The sequence below is a fragment of the Oryzias melastigma genome, linkage group LG23 (genome assembly GCF_002922805.2).
Source record: "Oryzias melastigma strain HK-1 linkage group LG23, ASM292280v2, whole genome shotgun sequence".
In the NCBI taxonomy this organism is placed as follows: domain Eukaryota; kingdom Metazoa; phylum Chordata; class Actinopteri; order Beloniformes; family Adrianichthyidae; genus Oryzias; species Oryzias melastigma.
In genome coordinates, this window is record NC_050534.1 from 15,658,657 (window position 1) to 15,683,984 (window position 25,328).

Consider the following 25,328-nt stretch of genomic DNA (forward strand, 5'->3'; position numbering starts at 1 on the left):
GAAAAAATGAGATCTTGAAATTAGATATAAACACTCATATTAAGGTATATTAAATTAAAAACATTATTTCTAAAAAGAAAAAAAAGTTAAACTATCCCCATTTCTAAACCACAATCAACTCAAGGTAAGAATTTTGTCTTAACAATGATTTATAATTGTATGGTTATTTTTAAATTTTAGTCCTGACATCAGATGCATTCATGCTGTTAAAAGTCAAGTAAAACGTTCCTCTTTTCATTTCAATTTATAGATCCAAACCACTTACTATTCATAAAACCAACTTCACCTTAAAAATATAAAATAAACTTTTTTTATTATAGCTTAAAAGATGATTTAGTTTAAAATCAAATGCCTCGACAATATACTCCAGATGTTTTGTCTTAAAACAGGTCAAAACTCGTCTTATATCAAGTATATTCAGATATTTAGACTAAGACATTTAAACTAGACTAAAACATTTGGTAATATTTTGTTTTTTCACAGTAAAAGCTGATTCTGCTTCGTTTCTGGCAGCTTCAAAATAAAAGCCATTTGTCATTCATCTCCAGCACGGCCAATCTTATCGACTCATTGCTCTTTTAAAGAGGAGTAATCAAGGCAGGAAGGCGGTTATAATCAAGCCCGCCAATCCGAAAATGTAAAACAAAGAAGTTTCTGAACGATGTAAAACATTCTTCACGTTTGTTAATGAACGGATCAGAACATCACAACAACAATACAACAGAATTGGAAGAATTTCAGCCCGACTAAAAGACCTTGTAGTTTTATTTGGGTTCTCGTTGCAGCAGTTTCCAAGTTTGACTTTCATTGAGTCACAACAAACGGCAGATTTTCTAAATCTGCAGGTGTATGGTAGATAAATGTCTCAACTACTCTATATTAACGATAAAAAACACCCGACCTGCAGATGCTAATATGAACGAATGCACACTTTCTTGTTCTGTTGAGGAGGGGTTATTTATTTGATCTCGACTGGTGGAACAAAGTGAGTTCAGATGCAAGCACACAGTGTCCTTTCTTGGGGCACTTTATCTCTCATGGGGGGGTTGACAGGTGTGAGGATGAGCTTAGAGTTGAAGGGCTGATACAGATATCCCAATAAATCATATGATGGAGCGAAGACTGAGATCCCAGCAGGTCACACAAAGGAAAGGGTCCGTGGTGCAGCGGACTGCACCAGGAGAAGCTGTGTGAAAGTAAAGCTCTGGAGGGCGAGAAGGCTGAGAGACTTTTAAAAGTTACAGAGGAGGGGGGTGACAGATGGTGAGAGCAAAGAACTGAAGATGGAGCTGAAACTAAAGGTCACCAAATGCTGGAGATTGCAGAGCTTTGAAAACAGTTGAGGTTTGGGTTTAAGCACTGATGCATCCTGCAGTGTAACATTACTAATTCAAAAAACATGATTTTGTTGTTAAGTATTGAGTATTTTTAGCTGCAGAAAACGTTCCAGTTCAGTATAAATCTGAATGATGGGACTGAATCTAAAGTTGGACCAAACACGCATCACTGTAGTTTATATTTAACACTGTGACAGTTGAGACTGCCAGCAGAACTGCTAACCAGAAATAAAAATTCAAGTGTGAAAAAGCAGAGCTCATTTCTAAATATAGAAATAAGTCTAAATCAAAAGAACTGACACACTTGATTAGTACGGAGGCCCAGAACGACCAACTTTGACTTAATTTCTCTTGTGATAACGACATCTATTATCTTGTTATCTATCGATAACTTGATAATAGATGTCGTTATCACAAGAAAACAAATATTGACAACGACATTGTTTCCTGGTGATTACGGGAGCTACCTTGCTTTTTTCCCTCCAATTTCTTGCGATGATATCTAGTTTCTGGTTAACGTTTCTGGCTTTCTCGTAATAACGAAATAGTAGATGGTGTTATTATGAGATTATACTATTGTTCTCTCATGGTAATAGAGCTTCAAATAGCCTACTAAGCTTTTTCCTCTGTCTTTTAATAATTACGACATCTATTTTTTCTCATTAATGTGAAAAAAAAAACATTTTCTTTTCTCATATTAACAAAATAAAAGATCACAAGATAAAATAAATTGTTGTATTGTTAAATTAAAATCATTCTTTAAGCTGCAAGTAGCCTACCTTGCTTTTACCTCCTATCTTTTCTTGATAACGACATCTCTTTTCTCATTATCAAGAGAAAGTATTTTTTATTGGGATAACGAGACGAGAAAATATTTCTATCTAGCATGAGAACTCGGAAATTTGGATTTTAATTGGATTTCACATTTGCTTGCAGACACAAAAAACAATCTTGTGATAACTAAATAATAGATGTCGTTATCACGAGATAAAAAATTTCGTTATATTGTTAAAACTAAATAATTCTCTAATGACAGGGAAGCTGCAGATAGCCTACCTTAATTTTCCTGCCTGTCTTTTCATGATAACGAAATCTATTTTCTCATTATCACGAGAAAACACCTGTTCCTGCGATAATGAGACTACGAAATAGTATTTCTAGCTAGCATGAGAACACGGAAAATTGGATTTTCATGGATGATTATATCTATTCGTAGACACAAAAAATTGTGATAACAAGATAGTAGATGTCATTAGCACAAGATAACAACATTATTCTTTCATGAAAAGGAAGCTGCAAATTACTTAGGTTCTTTTATTCCCCCTCTTTACATGATAACGACATTTATTTTCTCCTTATCACAAGAAAACTCAATGTTTTCCTGGAATAACGAAACCAGAAGATAGTATTTCAAGCTAGCATGAGAAGATGAAAAATGGGATTTTCATCGAGTATTACTATATATCTGCTTAAAGACACAAAAAACAATCTTGTGATAACTAAATAATAGATGTCGTTATCATGAGATAACAAATTTTGTTATATTGTTAAAACAAAATTATTCTCTAATGACAGGGAAGCTGCAGATAGCCTACCTTAATTTTCCTGCCTGTCTTTTCATGATAACGAAATCTACTTTCTCATTATCACGAGAAAACACCTGTTCCTGCGATAATGAGACTACGAGATAGCATTTCTAGCTAGCATGAGAACACGGAAAATTGGATTTTCATGGATGATTATTTATATCTATTCGTAGACACAAAAAAATTGTGATAACGAGATAGTAGATGTCATTAGCACAAGATAACAACATTATTCTTTCATGATAAGAAAGCTGCAAATTACTTAGGTTCTTTTATTCCCCCTCTTTACATGATAACGACATTTATTTTCTCCTTATCACAAGAAAACTCAATGTTTTCCTGGAATAACGAAACAAGAAGATAGTATTTCTAGCTAGCATGAGAAGATGAAAAATTGGATTGTCATGGGGTATTACCATATATCACAAAAAACAATCTCATGATAACGACATGGACCTGACACCATCAGGTCTCAGCTTTTTTCAAAGCATACTATAAATTTTGCAAGGTGCACATAATTTTGCTTTCTGTTATTTTAAATGAATAAATGATACATTTTACATATTTAAAGAATTTATCATCTGTGAAGTGATGATTTTTCAATCTTTCCTTGGGTTCTTTATGCAGGTTAGACAATTTTACAAAACTACACTCAAAATTGAAACATTGGATCAACTGACAAAAATTCTGTAATTTGTTATATTTAAAATATTTAGTTTTCATCATATCAAAAATTTTAGTTGATGGTTGATAGAAACTAATAATATTAAATGCGACAAATTACAGGACTTCCTTTAAAGTTCCTTCAAAGTTAAAGTTTTGTAATCAAGCTGCAAACAGAAGTTAAGAAAGTTTAAATTAATAAAACCGCAGTACAATTTTCTAATATTTCTGGATACAATAGAACAAAACAATTACATTTGTACAAATCCATGAGGAGTTTTGACTGCGGGATGCACCAGAGGCTTTAAGAGGATTATACTTTAGACTTCATTGAATATATGACACTTCTCCTTTGCAGCGCATTGACACCGAGCCTCTATTCTTTTTGAATTTATGAGAGAGCCGCCTGAGTTTTATTCATGAGCTGGAGAGATGTTGAATCTCATACTAATGGCCCCAGCCACATGTTTAGACAGGAGCCCGGGGGCACATAAACTCCCGTGCACACTAGAACTGCACGTAACAGAATACAAATTGGAGCTCATTGTGATAGAGAGACACAAGATGGATTAAAATAATTACAGGCTAGGTGTGTTGGCTGTTCGTGCTCCGGAGCTGTAAACGCCTGTTTAGCTGTATGTAAACACCCCCCCCATAACCAGAAAATAGCTATTGATCAGTGTTGCAATATTGTTTTGTTGATTTGAGGCAATTACGGTTGACGAGTGACTTGGAAAGAAACAGAGACGGCAATAAGCAGGTGGTAACACAATCCCATTCGTCCTGTGTGAGCTTGCACAGCATGTGTGGTCCAGAGGCTCAGGTGTGGGGGGAGTCTGCGTCTCAGACGACCTCCGCTCTGGGGGGAAAAGCAGCCTCTTCATCATCATGCGGCGGCGGCCGCAGGAAATAAACTGCAGCTGCAGCTCGGTGCTCAACAGGTAAAAATGAGGCATTACCGTGGAGGAAGAGAGCCAAAGAGTTTGTTCAAATGGAGAAACGCCACATCAGAAAAAGATGAGAAAAGATGACTGCAGGCTGCAGCCAGCTGTTTGGAGACAGAAAAACGACCTCCACACACCAAAGATGTTCTGCATTTTTAAAGGAAACAGGACTGATCCGATGGAGGAGCCGGCAAAGTGAGCCTAGTGTGATACTGCCCTCTGTTGGTGAAACTTACAAAGTACAACATCTAGACTCAAAAACGGAAATTTGTGTTTGTTTTGTGAGGAAAACTCAATTATTTTTGAAAGACCCCCTCTAGGCTGTTAGCTTGCAGCAGAGTGTGTAAACAGAGAGCTCTCAACAACTGTTTTACAAATATTGTGTCCTAGAAACAAGCTTTTTTTGTTTGTTTTTATTTTGACTGACAACAGAAAAAATCCTAATAAAAAGACCACTGGGAATGCTTTTAAAACAGATCAAAAGATGATTGGAGTGGGTCATTAATCCTCCTTTTGTTTTAACTTTTTGTTACCAGAAAGTCCTAAATAAGCTTTAATATACACTAAAAACAATAACCTGTCATCTAAATGTTCTTGAAATCTCTTGGTTATCTTGTTAGGCTTCCTTATCTGTGGAAACTTTGGCTTTATTTATTTTTCTGTGGTTTTCTGGGTCTTTAAAATAATAGCTTCTAGATTTGAATAAAAAACTTCAAGAGAATCCTATAAATAAAAAAAAGGTTATAGTGTCTGTTGCTCTTTTTACTGAAGGGTGTAGAATATATCTATGATATTTATTTGCTTGATCTATTTTCAATTTTTACATTATTAACTCTAGTAATAGTTTAACGAAATAAAAATAGAAATTAATTTGTGTCTTCACCCCCATTTTCTCCAAAAATGTAATGTAGAACTTCCCTCACCATAAATCTTCTTTTTATTTTTGAATGCTGTGCCCTCACATTTCTGGATGTGCCCAAGTTTGTATTGATTTTTTTCTACTATACTTCACAAATGAACATCCCCTGAAGCTCACATGATTGGGAGAGGAGGTTTCTGTCAATGTGTTGACTAAAATCCACTGATGATTTTAATTTTGGCTCTAATTATTGCCTTATAAACACACTTCATATAACCGGGTCCAAACCGACCCTAACACCAAATAACAAAAATTACTATTTTAATTTAATTGAAATCAAGGATCCTGAAAAAGTCAAAAATCCTTGATGAAATAAATGAAATAATTTTAAGTGAATCTTTCATGTAAAACTAAAACGGGTTGGTGCCGACCCTAATTTTAAAGGTAACAAGCTCCTAAAAATATCAGCAATTCAGTATTAGAATTGGGGCACTATTCTGTTTTTTAACAAATATTTTAATTCAAAAACTCACACATGAAATGCTTTAAAAATTCATTTAAATTATTGTTTTTAGATGGAATAAAAGAAGCGTAAATGTAACATATTTTAGTATAAAATCTAAAAATATCAAAAGAAAACAGGAAATAAACTAAAGTACAGCAGCTCTTGAGTTTTGAGTGACAGTAGAAACTGGGCAAAAGCTTAATAATCTAAAATTAATTAAATCTATTCATGGCTAAGGGCTCTATTACTTCTTTCTACTACTGGCAAACACTTTACTATACCTTAAGTAGAGTTAAAGAGGTACTATTACTACAATTGTTGGTGTTTTGGCACCAATATGTCAAACAAGTAAAAGGATAACCGTAATATTTTAGTGGAATTACAACAAAAAAGACTAATTAATATGTTAATTGAGTGTCAAAGCATCAGTCTTTGAAAGCAGTAAAATCTACAGAACTACGGAAATTATCAAAGCAAAATAATCCAAGACAAAAAAAATATTCTTTCATTATTGTCATTGGGATTCAGCTTTTTGTTAACACTAGTGGCTTGAGCTGAATCTTAAAATGGCAGCATTAAATATCAGAGAGTGAGACACGTTTCCAATTTTGTCTTTTTTGAAGAACTCTGAAAAAGAATCGAACCCACAAACTTCTCTAAAAAGCTATGAAAAGAAATGAGTACCTTGCTGACTCGAGTCAGCGTTCCGTTGGGTTTGTCAGAGTGCTCCTCATCCGACAGCCGGCCGCTCCCAAAGCTGTCCATGGAATGGGAGGAGATGGTGTGGCAGAGCTCCTCGAAGGAGTAGTCTCTGCACTTCTTGATGTCGTTGAGAAGTCTGGACAGCTCACTCGTCACCGCGTCATCCGCTGAGGATGAGGAAGATGTAGAAGATATGAGTTCACCCGTTTTTGACATTAAATCCCTGAAATAACTCAAATAATTACTTATTTTCATTAGTTTATGTGTAATTTAAAGTTTGGATAAATAAAATCTGCATTAAATACTTGTGTGGATTGCTGCAGATTTGCATTAAAGTCTCTGCTGTCGTCAAGGTAACAGTGGCGTCTGCTGACAGTGATGGAACGCAGAACAGAGAACTCACTTTGTTCCAGGATTTATAATGTGAACCACAGGGGGCAGTATTGTACAGAGGAACGACACTAACCTCCATCCTCTATTGAGTGACTGATTGTTTAATGAATAACTTCACAGGCTTAGTTATGATGGAATTTATGATCTTAGATGATTACCTGATTTGCTAAATTAATCAAACAATTAACTTATTATTGGATTTAATTAGACGAGCTTTCAGAGATTTTATTAAACTCTATAGTAAAAAAAAAAAATCTACTTTTTTTCTGTAACCTTTTGCTTATAAAACAAAAATCTTTAATTTTACTCTCAATAGTAACCATTTCTGATGACAAGTTACTTCAACATTATATAAAGCTGTAGAGAAAATAAAAAGAAGCCAAAACTTTACAACTTTTTTCTGGAATAAAGTCACATTTGAGATGATTTTATTGAAAACCCTTTATTATTAGTGCAGACGTATACGTATGAATTAATCTAAAGTTTGCCATTTTGGGTGAGAATAAGGGCAAATGTAGAAAAAAATAAAGGTTAAAACATGTTTACAAACAATATTCATCATTTCATCTGTTGCAAACAGAGTCGCTGTAAACGATTATCATTGCTTCTGAAATACTTTCAATGTTGTTCAAATGAAAGTAAATAGGACCATTTCTGTTGCTGTAGTACATTTACGTGTGTTCATGTTATTTTCTTCTGCAGAATATACTGCAAATGAAAAATCAAGGCTAAAAAAAACAAAAGTTTTCACGTCATTTTCAAAGAAATATCAAGACCAACCTGAAAAAAAAAAGTCTAATTTAAGTGTATAAATGAGGATTTTGTATCTTTTTTACTTGAAATAGCTATCATTGTTAACTATTTAGCAACTAAACCAAGACAAAAATCAATTATGTATTTAACATTAAGCATTTGTTCTGCCACTGTTTATTTCTATTATTTAATCAAAATAATCATGGTTGAAATAACTGAATAGCTCTAAAGTTGTTCAACATTTTTGTTGCACTGGTATTATAATATTGTGGTTGCAAAGGGCTGTAGGCTAGTGGAAGGGCATGTGTGATGGGAAGTGGGGTGGGCTTACTCCATGCCCCACCTAATGAACTCCTGCCGCTCTAAAGAAACTATGTCCTAGAAAGCAACATTTTGGCCAGAAATGACATAATCATAATAAAAAAAAAAAAAAAAAAACACTTGGTACGCTTTAAAACAACAGATCAAAGGTTGATCAGAGTGGGTCATTAAAGGGTTAAATTACACCAGTTTTCAGTGACATTTCTGGATAAATAAATACAAAAAACATACATCAAAAATGTTTCAGCCATCTTCAGAATAAAATGAATGTTTTGAAAACTCGAAAGCTTTCCCTTACTTTTGTGTCTGAGGGAGGGGGAAGCAGCAGGTGAGGGGATGGAGGCCCGAGGAGCCGGGACCGGACACTTGCGGACCGGCTCCTCGATTATACCCAGTGTGTCCAGCTCATCCATCATGTAGTCTGCAGGAACAGAGACGAAAAGGAAAGTCATGAGCTTTATGTATTTGGTGTTTTTACAGTTTCTTGTAGCATTTTTCCCCACAATGGGGGACATTTATGAAGAAAATTAGGACTAAAAACTGTGTTTCTGAACATTTTTTAGTCAAATTGTGGGAGTAGATGAAAAAATACTATTTTAAAAAAGTTTACGCACAAGTAAAATTGGCAGGAGTGAGGGGCTGTAAGGTAGCAGGAGAGGGTGTCACCAAAGGTATGATGGGAAATGAAGGGTGCTTACAGGTGAATTTCTAGAAATTGACATTGATTTTGGCTAAAAACGATAAAACTTCATTAAAAAAAAACACTGGAAACGCTTTTAAAATAGATCAAAAGATGATCGGAGTGGGACGTCACTGAACCAAACAAAAGCAGAACCACCAGGTCAGTTTCATCTTAATAGCTCTATTGTTCGATAAAGCGTTTGGGTAAACAGACACAAAGTAAAGCTGCAGAAGCAAAAACAAGCCAGACTCATTAAACTAAAAAAATGCTTACAATAAGAAATAATCTAGTCCAAACAGTGGAACTTAAATAAAACTGAAACTTTGTGAGCTTCAGCTATTAGCAGCTGCTTTAAATGCTTCGCTGAGTATTCCGGCGCCATCAGCACTTTCTCAGCAAACAGAGGACACAGAACAGAGTCCAGCGGCTGCAGCTGTACAACACTTCACTAGCACAAGAAAACACAGTTCATTTAAGAGCACGGTGAATTGTAGCCTGTAATTCTATTGAGACGAGCTCCATAATAAAGCAGCAGCGGCCACCAGAAAGCCCCTTTAGCTGCTGCACTTGAGTAAATGACGGGTCTTCTTCTCTCTGGGCTCACGTCGGTCCTCTTCCATCTTCAACCGGAGCTGGAGCTCCGATGATCTTTTCACTGAGCCACAGCTGTGTCCTCTCTGTTCTTCCTTCCTCTGATAAACACACGCTTTCTTTTTATGCTAATGCCAAGACTTTTTGTTTCCACACAGGCATTGAAATCCCACTTTAAGTTTTGTTAATATCTATAGAAAAATATTTAACAGGATAGAAAGCAGATGATTTTTAGATTTAAGTAGATCAGATCAGTATTTATGAAAAAAGTACATTTATTTTATGCCAAAAAACAATAAAAACAAAAGCAAACATGAAGCAAAAATAATGTTTCCTGTTTCTGCAGATCAGGAGAACAAATTTAAAAAGTATTTTCTTGTAATAATTCTCCCCTTTAACTTCCTTCAGGGCTAAAAAATATGCATCTATGCTGGAAAATGTCCAACAGCGGTGGTAGACATTTAATCTGTGCTCACTTGTTTAAGATCATTTCCTTAAATCAAAGTAAACCAACAGAAAAGTGTTTAAAACGGAGATTTACTTCAACTCAGAGCCAAATGTGCTTTAAAAACCTAATAATTTATGTTTTATTGAGACAAACATTACAGTAAGAAAACACAAAAATATGCTAAAAAATAGTTTTTTTCTTAATCCACCTCCTAAATGAACACTAACTAAATATCAGTTAAATGAAAGCACTTTTTAATCAATTTCTGCTATTTTCTAAATGACTTACAGTAGTTTTGATGCCTGCTTTTGATCTCATTCTCTTTATTTGGTGACATTAGAATCATCTTATGAACTTTTATTTCACGAGGATGCATTAAAATGTCTGCAGACGTTCAGCACGGGTTGAATATAAACACTATAGCAATCTGTATTCTAACCTTGACTGTTTTTTCCAAGTATGATGAACTATTTTTCCTACATTTTTGCTATCTTTCCACTCTTCTATTTTGTGTGTCTCTTTATCTCTTCAACCCAAAGCCGCATGCTCAAATTCAACCACAGATTACACAATAAGAGCAGATGAAGGCCTCCTAGCCACAGATTACAGCTCAAACTGCCCTCAGAAGATGCAATTTTTGGGTCAGCGGGAACCTGGGAGGAAACTCAAACTAACAATCACAAAACACCACAGTGCAGAGGGAAGCAAGAGTTTTACCTACAGGTCCAAACATTTAAATCCTTTCAAGATAACCAAGCTTTAATTAAATACTTATATATCCATCTCCAACTGGATTTTGTCCTTAAAACGGGATTTATCCCAAAAAGTAGAATAATTTGAACATGTTTTTGTTGAGAAATTAAAAGATGTGGAAACAGAAAATTCACTGATGATCTAAATCAAATCAAACTTTATTTATAAAGAGTTTTTCTTACAATAATAACGCAAAGTGTTACTATGACTTAGTATTGTGGCTAGTTTACAAACTAAATTATAACTTTAAAACTTGTTAATTTACAAGAAAACAGTGATAACTGTTAAATTACAAGAATATTTATTAATTAAAAATTAGGCTAAATTTATAACTTTTATTAATATAAATTATACACTTTAAAGTCATAAATGGATAATTTTTTTAAAAATTGCCCAAAAAAAGTCGCAAATGGAGTATATTTGTGACTTAAAAATCATAGGCTAAATTTATGACTTTTATGACATAAAATAATTAGTTTTTTAGTGTTCAAAAGGTAATATATGATCATATATTTGGACATGGTTTACTCTGAAAGTCTGAAGAAAATCATAAAGTAGAACCTCCCAATTTTCAAAATAATGAAACGAAATGACGAGGATAAAACTCAAAACATAAACCAAAGAGAAAACTTTATGTAACCTCATGTAAAGTTGTGAAGTGCTGTATGTTTTAGCCAAATTCTGATGACTTTCTGTCTCAACTGTAACCTAAGTCAGTTTCTCTCCAATAAAAAGCAGTAAAAATGTAAGTATCCAACAACACTCTTATGCGACACATGAGAGACTTGCTGTCATATAATTCCAGACGATCACAAACCGTAGTTATTAATTTCAACTTTACGATCAATTTCAAACAGTTTTTGAATTAAAGGGGGCGCCATCCATATGTCACTTCCAAATCTGAGTCCCTGATTGGTCAAAGTTTAATCTGGTTTGACTTCCAACGCTAACAGTAACAAAGTAGTCGCTCATATTTCTCCCAAGTTCCCATTGTGCTCAATAGAAACAAGGACTTAAACTCCATTCCCTCAACCACAACATACTGTAGCTTAATATACAGCTTTAAACTTAAGGTCCTATCTACTCATGCTAATGTCAATCTAAATGAATTTAAAAATCTATACATTGGTTTTACCTTGGATGAGAGCAGTGATCTGCTGGGATTTGGGTGCGGGATGTTCTCTCAGAATCTCCAGAGCGGTTCTCCCCCGACAGTCTATCAGACCGGTGTCGATCCCTGAAACACCAACACGCCACCTGTGAGTTACTCCCACGCCCTTTAGCAGTGGGGTAAAGGGGAAAGTGACTGAACTCTCTCAAGCCTCCTCAAATGTAATTAAAATAGATTCAAAAACACCTACATTTTCAGATATTGTACCTGGAACCCAAAAGGTTTTTGGTCTTTTAACATGTTCTTGTGGGACTTTTTCTGATGATGGAGGACATTTCTAAAGAAAACGAAGCTCAAAATGGGTCCAGAAAAAAATCCATGGTGTTAATTTGGTTGAAGCTGGGAGACTCCAGGAGGTTTCTGGTCACAGCGAAGACGCAGCTCGACTTCCAAACATGTTATTATGCAAAAAATAGACGAGATGTTCCCTCATTTACCATAAAGGCATCATTTACTTTCTTATAATGTAAGAATGCAAATTAGGATTTCACATAACTGCTATGTAGGACATTTTAGTCCAACTTGCTGTTTAAAGTGTGAGACGGAGCTCCAGAAAAGACTTAAGTTTGTACAGTTGGTGACGAACATCAACAAACTTTGTCGTGTGTAAAGTTCAGTGAACAAAGAGCGGTTCTACGGTAATCTTCCACTTTCTGTCCCTGTTTCCTGCAGGAAGAAGGAAAGGCTGCTGGGAAGTGGGTGTTGGATGGCAGCAGAACTCAAAGACAATAAAGCAGGAGTCTGGTCGTTCGCTTCGACCGTATCCCTACGGATTATTAGAGTAAAATTATCCACTACATTTTAATTCAATTCAAATGAACATTTTAATTCTTAAGTTTTGTTTGGTTATTTAACAATCTGATTCTGTCCAATCCGGGTTCTATTAGGGTGTCTGATTGATTCCAGTGATCCAAAGAGACAACCAACAATTCTATAATTTTTGTCACTAAAATATAATAATAATTTGGAACACTACCCACCTGAGTCGAGCAGAAGGCGAACTACATCCATCTTCCCAAAGAGGGCGGCCTCATGGAGGGCGCTGCCATTCTCCGTCTGCAAGAGGTGGAGAAAACCGTTTCAATCTCCTGTCAAACTGAAGCGTTTTTACTGGATGTATCTGTTATTAGATTCACTGAGAGAGATTAAAAACAGCCTTTAAACGGCATAAGCTCACTGCTGTTTCATATCACTACACAAGCAGAGGGAGATTGTATTGAAATGGCCTAGTTTCCCTCAACGCTACAGGTATGATGCAACTCATGGAAACACGAAGAGAGGAAGCAGCTCAGTGATGATCGAAAACTATTACTCTGATGAGGATGAAGGTTTTGATACGACAAACAGCATGGTAGTAAGGGAGGGTTTTAATAGAACTACAATAAAAGATAAAACGTGTAGAATTCTCCTCAAAACTTGGCTTTTTTTAAGATTTAAACTAAAGATTTTGTTTGTTTTGATTAGTTAAATATACTTAATCCAATCCTCAAAGACACACAAACAATGATTTGTATTTATTTATTTTTTGTCATTATACTAGCTTTTTAAAATACTTATAAAATTACATTGATTGAATGTTAATGAAACAGTTTTTCTTTGTTCTGCACAAAGTGCAAACTACATCATTTCTGTTGAAAAGCAGCTATAAATCAGTCTTTAACAGAAATAAATCTTGTTTTTGTTTGTGCAATCATCAGCTTTTAAGTATTTATCATTAAAATGATGGATTATTAGTTTTTATTGCTTTGCGAACAGCTGGACAGTCATTTTTTTTCCCCATCAAATTAATGCTTTGACTAATTTTGCATATAGTTTAGTAAATTTAAAGCTTGAAGCATCAACCTAAAACACTTTTTGGATTATTTAAACACTCTTTTAAAATACCAAATAGAAAAAAGTAATCTTTTTTTTATTTTAATTTATTATTAAACTTAATAAATTCTCATCTTTAACACTCAAAATGGTTCAAATTTGCATGAATACTCTTTTGTTTTGTTGGCATTAAGCTAATGGGTGATAAACATCTCAAAACAGTTTTTATATTTCATCTCCAACATTAAAAATATTTTAAATATGACATCCCAAACTATAAAATTGTCTTTTAAAAATCAAAAACATTTTACTAAAAAACTGCTTAACGTTTTGGAGGAAAACATATTACATTTCTTATGCACCAGGAGAATGAAGAAGTCAGGAATAACTGCATGAAATCTCATGTAAAAGTGACATTTATATGCCAAAATCTTGCCAAAAGCTTCCAGTTTTACTGCATTTGTCCTCGTCGTTTTTGTTGTTGCCAGTGAGAGAATTCTCAATAATCAATAAACTATCAGTGCATTCATTTATCATCGACAGCAGAAACAGAAAATCCTATAATCCTGGATGTGTCAGCATGAAGGTGGACTGCAGACTTCTTTATAAATGGTTGCACTGCATAAATAGGCTGGCTGGAAATAGGTAAAAAATATCTTAAAATGATAAAAAGTTTTAGAATTAGTATTATTTTAAAGAAAGCCTTTAAATATGCAAAAAGCTGCAAATTTTTTTAATTTAAGATTTTGTAATTTAAAAACTTCTTTAGAGTCCAGAATGGTTGCACTGCAAAAACAGAACCCCAAGATACAAGCTAAAAAGAAAATTCTTTAAATTATAAAATAAAGAATATTTTTAAAAAATTCTTTCAATATGCAAAAAAATCAGTCAAGTTCTTAAATTGAGATTATTTTGTTATCTAAAACCTTTTTTTGCAGTGAAAAACTGTTGGACTACAAAAACCACCCCCCTAAAAATAAGGACAAATGTCCTAAAATTATTTTTAAAAAAGAAAATTATAGAATTTAATTACTTAAAAAAAATGTAAGTAAGCAAAAACCCTGCAAAGTTAATAAATTAGTTTTTTTGTTACTGGAAGGCTGGTTGCAATACAAAAACAGTTATTTATACAATGAAAATTGTAAAAATAATATTAAAATAAGCAAAAAATCTGCCAAGTTCCTAATTTAAGATTATTTTGTTACTGAAAAACTGTTTTACAGTGTAAATTGTTCGACTCCAAAACCGGCCTGCTGGAAATAAGTAAAAAAAATGTTAAAAATAAAGAAAATTATTTAATCATAAAATTTAAATTACTTAAAACATGTCTTTAAATATGCAAAATAAAGTTGCTAGGTTCTCAATTTAAGGTATTTTAGCATTAAAAAATATATATTTTTTGAAGTGCAAAAACAACCCCCCCTAGAAAAAAGTAAAAAAATAATAAATTTATTAAATTATTTCATTATGGAATTAAAATAATTAAAAAGTTTTTAAATATGCATAAACTCCAAGTTCCTTATTTAAGATTATTTTGTAATTTTTTATTTTTTTTTGCTGAAACCCAAGACAAAAAAGAAAAAAAAGTTAAACAAGGGTCTTTTAACGTTACGATTCCATTTTTGCCGTTTGATTATCTTTTTAAATGTTGTACTGCTGTGGAAGCAACACAGCGATATAATCTGAATAATGTGAACTTCAGACGGTTTTCATGTAAAATAAAAACAAAAAAAAACAAAAAGATTTAGTCAAAAACAGCTTAATCTCACAGTGAAACTCTGATCATTATTTCTTTACACTCCACCGACCAAAACAACACGTTAACAGATGAACATGCTGTCCTGACCGCCTCCCTGGAAGCTCCAACGCCCACTTGGAACACCAAGACACGCACTTTTAAGACAAGCGACCACATTTGCAGCCCGACGGAAACGGCGACAATATGCTGAATGTGTTGCATCCTTCATAGTCGGCTTCCTGACAAAACAGGTTCAAACCTGCCGTCAATGAAGCTCCCAGCCTTAATGAAGACAAATTATTTGGACGGCAGCCAAATACCTGCTAGGAAATTTAATTCCAGCCGATCAGGGAGATGAAACTTACCTCTGAAACTGTGAAAAGACACTGAATATCCAAAAAAAAGGGAAGAAGGGCTAATTGGATCCTAAAATTCCTGCTGAAAGCACGCCATTGCAACCTCAGTGACTGTCAGTGTGTGGAAGTTTGAGAAAAAAAAAAAAAAAAAAAAACAAAGCTCCATCCTCATTCAAGAGGAGGTGGAAGCACAGGAAACGGCCCCCCCACCTTTCTAAAACACACTGCCCTCGTGATACTCCATGACCACTTCCTGTTCTGCTTCCCATGACTTGATGTCAGGAGGAAACGAGGAAAGTGAATCTCCTTGTTGGAGTTTCCTGCAATTCAATCCCCAAAAAATCAAAAATAGAGATGCTGCCATGTTGTGATAATATGTGCAAATATTCAAATGTGCTGACGAAGTGTCCGTCTGCGTATAACAGAGCGCTGACTCGTCCAGCTTCAATGGAGACGGTTGTGCTACCGACTTAACAGTACGACCCCCCCCCTCCCCACCATCGGGATTTCCACTCATTAGAAAGGAAACAGAGAGGAGGAAGTGTGAGGCAGACGGCGATGCTTTTATCCTTTAAGTCACACTATACGGGCTTTACTCCAATTACTGGCACAGACTATAAACTCCCAGTCACACACTTTCAGCTGATGGCAGTTTACAAGGAGATGTTCACAGCAGCCGCTGTAATGTCAGCAGAGTTTTGACAGCGCGGCCTTTAAGGAGAAAAACAGTAAAAAAGAGCAATTATTATAACTTTTGAGCTTTAGAATATGACGGATTGCTTCTAGCAGGTTCACTCAATAAAGGTTTAGGATTTACTAAAAAAACTTTGTATGAAAGGAAATAATTTTTAAGATACATTTTCAGACTTTTATAGTTATTTATATACAATTGCAGACATGCCAAATAAAACTTACTTCCACTAGACCGGGTATCTGCAACCTTATATGAAAAAAGAGTCATTTGAACTATTTTCTTACAAGTGACAGCCACAAAGCCCCACTTTAAAATACATTTTTAAATATTTTTTTACACATAAATACACTTTATTTGAGTTTTTGTACCAGTAAAGCAGTTTTAATATCTTTTAAATATTTACATTGATTAAATTATTGCAGTTTTGTATTTTTTGTATGAAACAAATTCAATTTAATAGACTTTGGACGGCAAATAAGATCCTTTCAAAATAAATCAAATAAGATCCTTTCAAAATAAATCAATTATGATCCTCCTGCTGCAGCAGATTTACTTCAATTCAAAATGCAAGAAAGTGTAGCATGGAATTTTATATCAATAAAGATATTTGCTTTAATTATTGTCTAATAACTAACAGCTATAACAGTAAATTTAACCTTTTACTATAATTTTAGTCAGTTTTCTGACATGTTTAAACAAAATATTTGCCCCTAGTAAACTTTTCCCCCAAAGTTTATTAGCTTTTTATGTTTTTTTTGGTATTTTGTAACTGTTGATACCATTTCTTATTTCAGTTGTCTTTATCTTTCATATACTTGGCTAGTATTTTTTCAGAATGAAATCAAAAAGTAAAAATAACTGAAACAAGCTGGGGAAAAAGGATGTTTCTCTCAGCATTTTGAAGTGAAGGAGAGCCTTAGCAGGAGCCAGCATGAAGGGTAAATTGCAGATAAGATGTGAGGCATCAAAGCCTTGTTATTCCCCCTCATCGCAGGCTACAGAGAGAAGGAGAGCTCAGTCGTGTGTAGTGGAAAAGATGAGGGAAATCAAAGCTGCTGCTGCTGCTTCTCCAGACACGTGGAGCTCTGCATAAGAAAACGCCTTCATTTAGATCAGAGGCAGCGTGCGTAGAGTCACGCATTCCTCATGTAAGGCTGGTTGTGACGCTCCACAAAAAAAAAACAAAAAAAAAAACTAGAAGTTTACACAGCTTGCTACAAACTAAAATCTCTTTAAGTAATCTATTTAATGTAAAAACTATCATATATTTAAAGAACAAGTCTAATGAAAACAATGTTTTTAACATGGTTTTATAGCATTTTTCTGATGATGGACGATATATATAAAAAAATTAAGATAGAAATTCTATTTCTGAGTATTTCTTTATTAAAATTGTTGTTAAACAGGAGTAGCGGATCGTCTGGTTTGATCTGAGGTCAAACATACACACTAATACTGAGGTTGTCCTTCATAAAACAGAAAAGATTGGAGCTCCTTCCAAAAAAGTTAAAATTACGCAGTCTAAAGCTACCATTGACTTTGAATAGACTTCAAGATCAGCCTAAACATTCACTATTGAGAGAAAATTCACTCAGATCTTCTTAAAATGTTTTCCAAAAGTTCTCCATTGTTAATCGTCTGAAATAATTTACTTGTGAAAAGTCATATTTTTGTTTTTCCAGCTCTTTTTGTACAGGTATTTACATCACTCCAATATGGCGTCCTACTTTGTCTATCCAATAAGTTAGCGTAGCGACTCCTTCCATGAATTGAGAGGTACGCCATCGATATATCAAATCCAAATCCAGTCCCTGATTGGTCAAAGTTTGACCTGGTATAACTCTAAAGGCACGCTCAATGGCTACGCATTTTATACCTAGAGCCCCAAAAACTGACTTAAAATCCCCTCCCCATCACATACTCAATAGGAAGTTCCCGCCACTGGTCCAAAAACGGCCAGATCGGGCGATATTCGGACCACGGAATAATGGCGACTGAACTGACTTAATTTCGTTGGAGCCCGAGGTAACAGTCTTGTTTGGTCCATCTCTTTTCATGTCAATGATAGCAATGCAAGAACGTGAGAATTTTGGATGAGGAAGCTTAAAATGTGAATAAATGTGCATTTTCCGTGGACGTGGAGGATGTTTTTGAGCCCAGTGTGAATTTAATAACATACAGGCTGATAAACTCCTGCCGCTCTGCAGAAACTATGTCCTAGAAAATGACACACGTTTTTCAAATTTGGCTAAAAACTGCACCAACATGATATAAAAAAAAGAAAATAAACACCACAAATTTTTTAAAAATAGATCAAAAGATGATCGGAGTTTGACTTTGAAATGTAGAAAATAATAGCTGTGAATCACAAGTTTATAAAAACAATGTAGAAAAAAAGGAAGAAATAAAATACCCCACAAATAAAAATAATGCAAACTTTATGACTCACAAAGTTCAATAAAGTTTAGTCGAGTAAATCTAACATCTGTCCAAACACCAGAGGTTTTATTTGTATTGCAACACCCAGAAGTGTGTGGATCCATAAAGAACATTGTGTCCTCCCCCACTGCCAGCCCGTTCAACCAATCAATTATTCAACACTCGCCAGCAAACATGCAAAGCATGTACAGTATAAACATGTTCTCTAATAAATATTCAAGGAGGGAATTTAACTTATAGTAAATGTTAGTCTAACAGCAGATTAGCACATTCCATTCACCTCAAAACCCAGGAATTGTTTTTTTTCTTTCATTTAGGGTTAGGAGTTTTCAACACCATTAAACATGATGTGATTTATAGGTCTTGTAAAAGAAAAATGCAGGCTTTAACCTAAAGATGAAATGCCTTTCTAACATAATCACTGACTTCAGGCCTCATAATCTATAAGAAACCTGTCTGTGCTTCATGTTACTTCTTGAAGCTAGTAAAATATCATACTTCTTCAAAAAATTGGAAATTGACAAAAAAAAGTGGGCTTTGACTTTGTCTGATCTAGCCAAGAGAGTAAAAACTCTCCCAGAAAGTCAGAGGACACAACCGCCCTGAAGGGTTTCTCCACTCACCACACAGTTGACCTCCATGCCTGCATCCAGCAAAGTCTGGATGGTGCTGTAGTGTCCGTTGCGTGCAGCCAGGTGAAGCGGAGTGTGTAGTCGGGCGTGGCTGGTCATAAGGTTGGGATGAGCGTTCACCAGCATGCGTACCACCTGCGCAAAATTACAAAGAGCACCCAAAAGTTAGGGATAGACACAAATTTAACCACTGTACATAACTAACAAATAAAGACGGAAAAGGTCTTAAATGGGGCACACTAGTTAATATGTCAAGTTAATAGACTTTTAAATTAAAACAAAATAGGCAACACAACTGAACTTAAAAAAACACTCCAAAGTAGGGCTGGTAATCTCAGGGTAACTCATAATTCACGATACCGGTAGCTAAAAAGTTAGCTAAAAATGTTAGCATATTGCTAAAATATTATCTAAACTCCAAATTAGCATTAAAAACCTCCCTAGAGGCCAAATTACCACAAAAAAGCTAGCTTAGCTATGGACCTGCGTGAGCGGCTGCATGTCTGCTGTTCTGTCTTTTACGTTAGTTAGTTCAGTAATTTCTTTCAAGATAATTAAAGTATATCTATCTATAAAAAAACTTCAGTAGATTGCAAATTAGCTGAAAACATCAGCATTTTGCTAAAATATTAGCTAAACTCCAAATTAGCATAACATTCCTCAGTAAACTAAATGATTGAAAATATTAGCCTGTTGCTAAAATTGAAGCTAAACTTTGAATTAGCCAAAAAACCCCAGTAGATAAGAAACTAGCAACAAAAAAAACATTAGCATGTTGCTAAAATAAAAGGTAAACTCTATTTTTTTTTAAATTACTACTATTTTATTTTTAATTCGGCCAGAGAGCCACCATGGACAGATGAAAGAGCCACATGTGGCTCTGGAGCCGCAGGTTGCAGACCTCTGAACTAGCATACGCACCTTTTGCACCAATAACACTGCTAGTCGTCTCAGTCGGACGGTCAGACGCTGCACACCCCTCCCCTAGAGTCGTTTAAACAGGTTATGTTTTCTTCTTTTTCTTACATTAGAAACAGCGTGCGTCTACTTTAGAAAAACACAGACGCAGCTTGGACCTCTTACATTTTCCTCTGTCAGTGGAGTATGTAGTGAGAGTGCGTGAGGAGCCCCTCCCTTCCCCGCTGCATGTGGAAAAGCAGGAAAGTGCACTCCGTGTTCGCGCTGTACCCACGCAACTATGTTTTGGGGCATTTAGGCTAAAAACTTATTGGTCTGGTAAAAATTGATGAGGGTTTTGCTATGGCATCCTGTCATGCTAAGGTGAAGCGCCCCCTGGTGGAGTTTTTTGGTAGGAAACCGATTCAGGGAAAGAGAGAACCGGTAATCGTTCATGAGTTGAAATATCGTGATAGTTGAACCGCGATATAACGATGGATGGATGTCCTGGTGAAGCTATTTCTGTCATTCTCTGCAGAGATGATTGATCAACCATGTTGTGTTTAGAAGTGTTCTTTCAGGTTAAAGAAAGGTCTTCTCATCAGGAACTCAGAGGAACAACAACATACTGCAGGCTGCTGTTACTAAATAAAACCAGCTTTGATTAATGCACACAGGAGCGTGTGTACCTTGGAATCTACTGTTCAACCATTCTACAGTAAGAGTCTAAAAGTGGGTACAGATATTAAACTTTTAAGACCCATTAGAGCACGTCTAGGTAAGTTCACCTCAAGGTCAGACTAGGAGAGGAAATCGTCAAATCTCGAGAGCTCTAACTCAAACTCTTTGAGGCTTCATTTGCATTTTAAATCCTAATGTTCAATTCAGTGCAATTAATAAAACTGTAGAGTTCTGAATTAAAAGTGATGAATGCAAATGAAGAAAGTAAAGAGAGGTGAACCTTAGCAACTGTTGAGGATTCACTCAATTTGAAAGCTGGAGTTCTTTGGATATTTTCATCTCGTCATGCATCAGAACAATCAAACTCAATAATTTTTTGTTAAAAAAAACACAGGAACTAATGCGTAAAAATCAATTCAAAGTCCCCCTTTCCAATGACGACCATCTGCAGTCCTTCAAATACACATTTTCGACACGGAGAATAAAACCTGAGAAGTGAAAGTGAAGCACTTGGTCTTACAGATGGTCGTCTCTGAACTCTGGCTACACGTTAGTCACATCTTCATGCTGCAGCAGCTCCCTCCACAGGGATTTCCTTCGGTTATTATGCAGAAAGAGAATTACCGTTCGGCCTTTATAAATTATTCATTCAGACTCAGGAATTCCTGACTGCAATTAAAAGTTACCTTAAGAGGGAGACCATGAGACTCCGTCTGAACACGAACAGGTTGTTTTAAGCTCACTTTAATTGCATTGTCACAGATACGCAGCTGCTCCTTTTTTATGTTCTTAGCACCGTTTAGATTAAAAAACTGTTTATCTTCTGTTTTTTTTTCTTTTTTTGTAAATAAAGGAGTTATTTCCTCAAGATGTTTCTTAATTTACAAGATAAGCACTTCTATCAACAAATATAAGTATCAGGTGAAGTATATCTTAAATTCTGTGCTGCAAGTGGGATGTGAGAGGGGTCAACAGCAGAACCTGTTGTGTCTTTTTCTCCCTCTTTTGGATTTTAAAATTAGAAAATATTTTTTATATAAAGCTCTTTGAGTTACATCAATAGGAAAAGTCCTTTACAAATAAACTTTCATTTGATGAATGGATGACCCAAAAGTTCTGTTAATTCAAATTAATGCAAACATTAAAGCATTGGTGGAGAAATCCTACATTCAAAACACTAAAATCTTCTAATGGAAAAATCTGAGGTTTCGATTGGTCTCACTGGCCTGCAGTCTTCCGTAGAGCGCTGCCAGGTCCAGGGGCGTCTCCTGCCGGTTGTTCCTCATGGTCGGGTCCGTCAACTCCTGAAGCAGCACTGCTACCACCTCGGAATGGCCATACTGGGCTGCACAGTGGAGCGCCGTTTCCCTCTCATGGTTCTGCGGAGAAACAGAACAGAAGTGGCTTCAGGAAGAGTTTGAGGAAATGACGAGAGGGAAGAAGGAAGGAGCAGGAAGGGTTTCAGTGACACTTCTTTTTACAAAAGTACTTATATTCTATGCAGTTTCCATGAATCTTATCTAAGATTTCATTTGAATAACTTTATTAAAGCGGAAAACAGTTTTTTAACATGTTTTAAAACAATCTTCAGAGTCATTTAAAGTGTTTATAGCTGTGGTATGGAAGGCTCTTCTGTAGTGTTACAGACTGAAGACACTTGAGTTATTATGTTATGAAAAGATGATCAAGGTTTTCCATAATGGTTTTTATCTTATGAAGCATCAATCTTTGGATAATTAGCTCTACAGCCTTCAGAGGCGGCTTTCTTCATTAGTTTGTCTCTAAAAGCCACTTGATCAGATGATACAACCATATAAGAAGACTTCTCCAGTGAATGAGGTTTAACCTAAAAAAACAGACTTGTTTTGACATCATGTCACATTTGAGCCATGCTGGGAAAATATATATATGTTTTTTTGTAATTAAAGTATTCAAAAATTTAGTAGGAATATATAAAAAAAAAATCAAAAAGTACGTTTAAAAAGTCATCTTTAATTCTCAAAGACTCTCGGGTGGTTCCAGGCCGTGTAGCAGGGGATATTAGACACCATAAGACCAGTGGACAAAAGGGCACAACATGACACTATGTTTAGTAATATCTTAAACACATTTTAATGGCTGTTATGGAATTCTAGGAAGAAAAAAAACTTTATTCAATTCTAAAGCTCCAACCTTATTTGTCTCTTTAAGTATTTTTGTTTATAACTTTTACCTGTGATGGATTATAACTCCAGCTGCATCAATTACATAATTTTAATGCGATATGTGCGCCTTAACGCAGTATAAAAGTAATGTAAAAACATAAAAACATGCACAATCGAGTAAGATTATATAACAATTGCATAAAAATTACTTAAGTAATTAATCAAACTCCAACTGACAATATTTATTGGAATCATTGTGTCATGTTTATGTATGAGAGTAATTATAATGTCAAAAATACAAATCATTTTCTGATTTCTTTATCTTCTAATCAATTTATGCATTCAAATCTAAAATCAATTTGATAAATCTATGTATATTTTTATCATCTTTTTTCTTTGTTTTATTGCTTTAACACCTGAGGCGTCGTCGGTGACGCTTAAACACAAAACTTTTAACATACTGTAACTTTTCAACAATTAACACGATCAACGTCATTCCAGTAGATTTTGAAGGAGAAAAGCTGCGACGTTGACCATGGTAGCAATTAAAAAATTGCAGTAAATCAAAAAACATACAGGGTTAAAATTATAAATGTGCTTACAGAAAAAAAAATGCATTTTTACAATATGTGAAATACTTACGTTTTGCTGTTACACAATAAATATGTTAAATTTAGCTCATAAAACTCGTAAAATCCAGTCTAAATGTACATTTGGATCAGTTGCTAGCATTATAATTATTACAAGATGCTGCTGAGATAAACACTAGGACTTGAGGATGTGGCGAGACAGCAGGATGAGAACCCACATGTATGCATCTTTCAAAGTGGGCCATACATTTACATTAGGCTAACTGACAGCTTTACTGTATTGCTGCTGATTAGGCTCTGAGCTCCAATCATCTATTTGTGCTAAATGAAGTGACAGAGCAGTACATCACTATTCCAGCCTTCCCTTCAGCTCTGAAGATATTCAAACCATGAACACATGAAGATAATCCAGCTTTTATGGATATTAAAGATGGAATTTGATTGTGTTGTTTCAAATCAATGTATTTATTTGTATGCTCAGATGTTTTCTCTACTTACATTATTATTCTTATAGAGCTTATTTAAATAATATTATGCATTCTGTTAATATGAATTCTTTACATTTAAAAAAAGAAAATTATCAGGAATCTGCAAAAGCTTTAGAAACTCTTTAGGTTATAAATAACTGTGTTTTACATTTTTGAAAATGTATATTAACTTGTCCCTAAAACGGACACACCCCCAAAATAAATAAGAATCAAGAAGTGAAATCCTGAACAGATTTCTAATCTGTGTCTTTCAAAGACCAGGACAGCCGTTCCGTCATGCCGACTCCACTCGATTGGACAAGGAGAGTTAAAAAATGTTACACGTCTTTGGTTTATCCCCTTTTCACATTGCAGTCATAGTCTGCATCACGGAGCTGCAGCAGCTGATGTTTTCTACTTTTCTTGACTCACAGTCCTTGAAATTTATGCTGTGGAATTCTTTTTCTATCCAGACCCACAGCAGCACACCTACATCACTTTCTGAGCTACAAGCAAAGGAAGATGTGAACGTTTATGTGAACTCTGGCTTCAGTAAAACAAGCAAATTGTAGTTTGAAGTCTCTGTTTTGTGGTGTGGTTTATTATCGTGTGAACAGAGCCTGACTTTAGTTCACTAAATAATAAAAAATAGAGGAAGAATATAGAGCATAAACTCTGTGTGTTGAGTTTTTAATGGGTGCTGTGGGTTTTTGGGGATAGCAGAAAAGGTCAACTCAGGTGTGTCTTGCAGTGGTAACTTCCTGGTTTGGTTACCTTTAAGCCACTCTGACCCATAGGACGCCTACAGACTACACTCCGTCTGATTTCTTAATTTCTAACAATCAGGTTCTGTGCTAGGAGTCCATACTTATCACATATCCAGGATTTGAGAGGATTAGTTACATAAATAAATACATATGCCTCACATATGTCACCTTCACTTAAATATTGCATAAATAAAATCAGTTGTGACTAAGGCTTTGGTAGCAAGAATATATTTTGAATTACACTCTCCTTTTTTTTAATATTTATTACATAAGCTTACATCACCCTAGTTTACTTCCTTAGACCTCTATTGTAAGCTTTAAACATTGAGAATTTTTTTAATTTTTTTTATTTATGGAGTGATGAACCACTTCTCTTTTTCAGAACTTTAATTTGGAGCTGAAC

At 35.0% G+C, this 25,328-nt stretch overlaps 1 protein-coding gene across 1 annotated transcript in view; it reads right to left on the reverse strand.

The window, feature by feature from the left end:
- The window catches only part of LOC118598086 (ankyrin repeat and sterile alpha motif domain-containing protein 1B-like), a 97,984-nt gene that overhangs the window by 1,301 nt on the left and 71,355 nt on the right, over positions 1–25,328 (reverse strand). Inside the window, exons 4-9 of the mRNA XM_036210274.1 lie at positions 22,184–22,336; positions 19,371–19,514; positions 12,689–12,764; positions 11,673–11,774; positions 8,362–8,484; positions 6,579–6,763 (exon numbers count right to left, since the gene is read on the reverse strand). Coding sequence (XP_036066167.1) covers positions 6,579–6,763; positions 8,362–8,484; positions 11,673–11,774; positions 12,689–12,764; positions 19,371–19,514; positions 22,184–22,336 — 783 coding nt within the window. The remainder of the gene's footprint in view (positions 1–6,578; positions 6,764–8,361; positions 8,485–11,672; positions 11,775–12,688; positions 12,765–19,370; positions 19,515–22,183; positions 22,337–25,328) is intronic.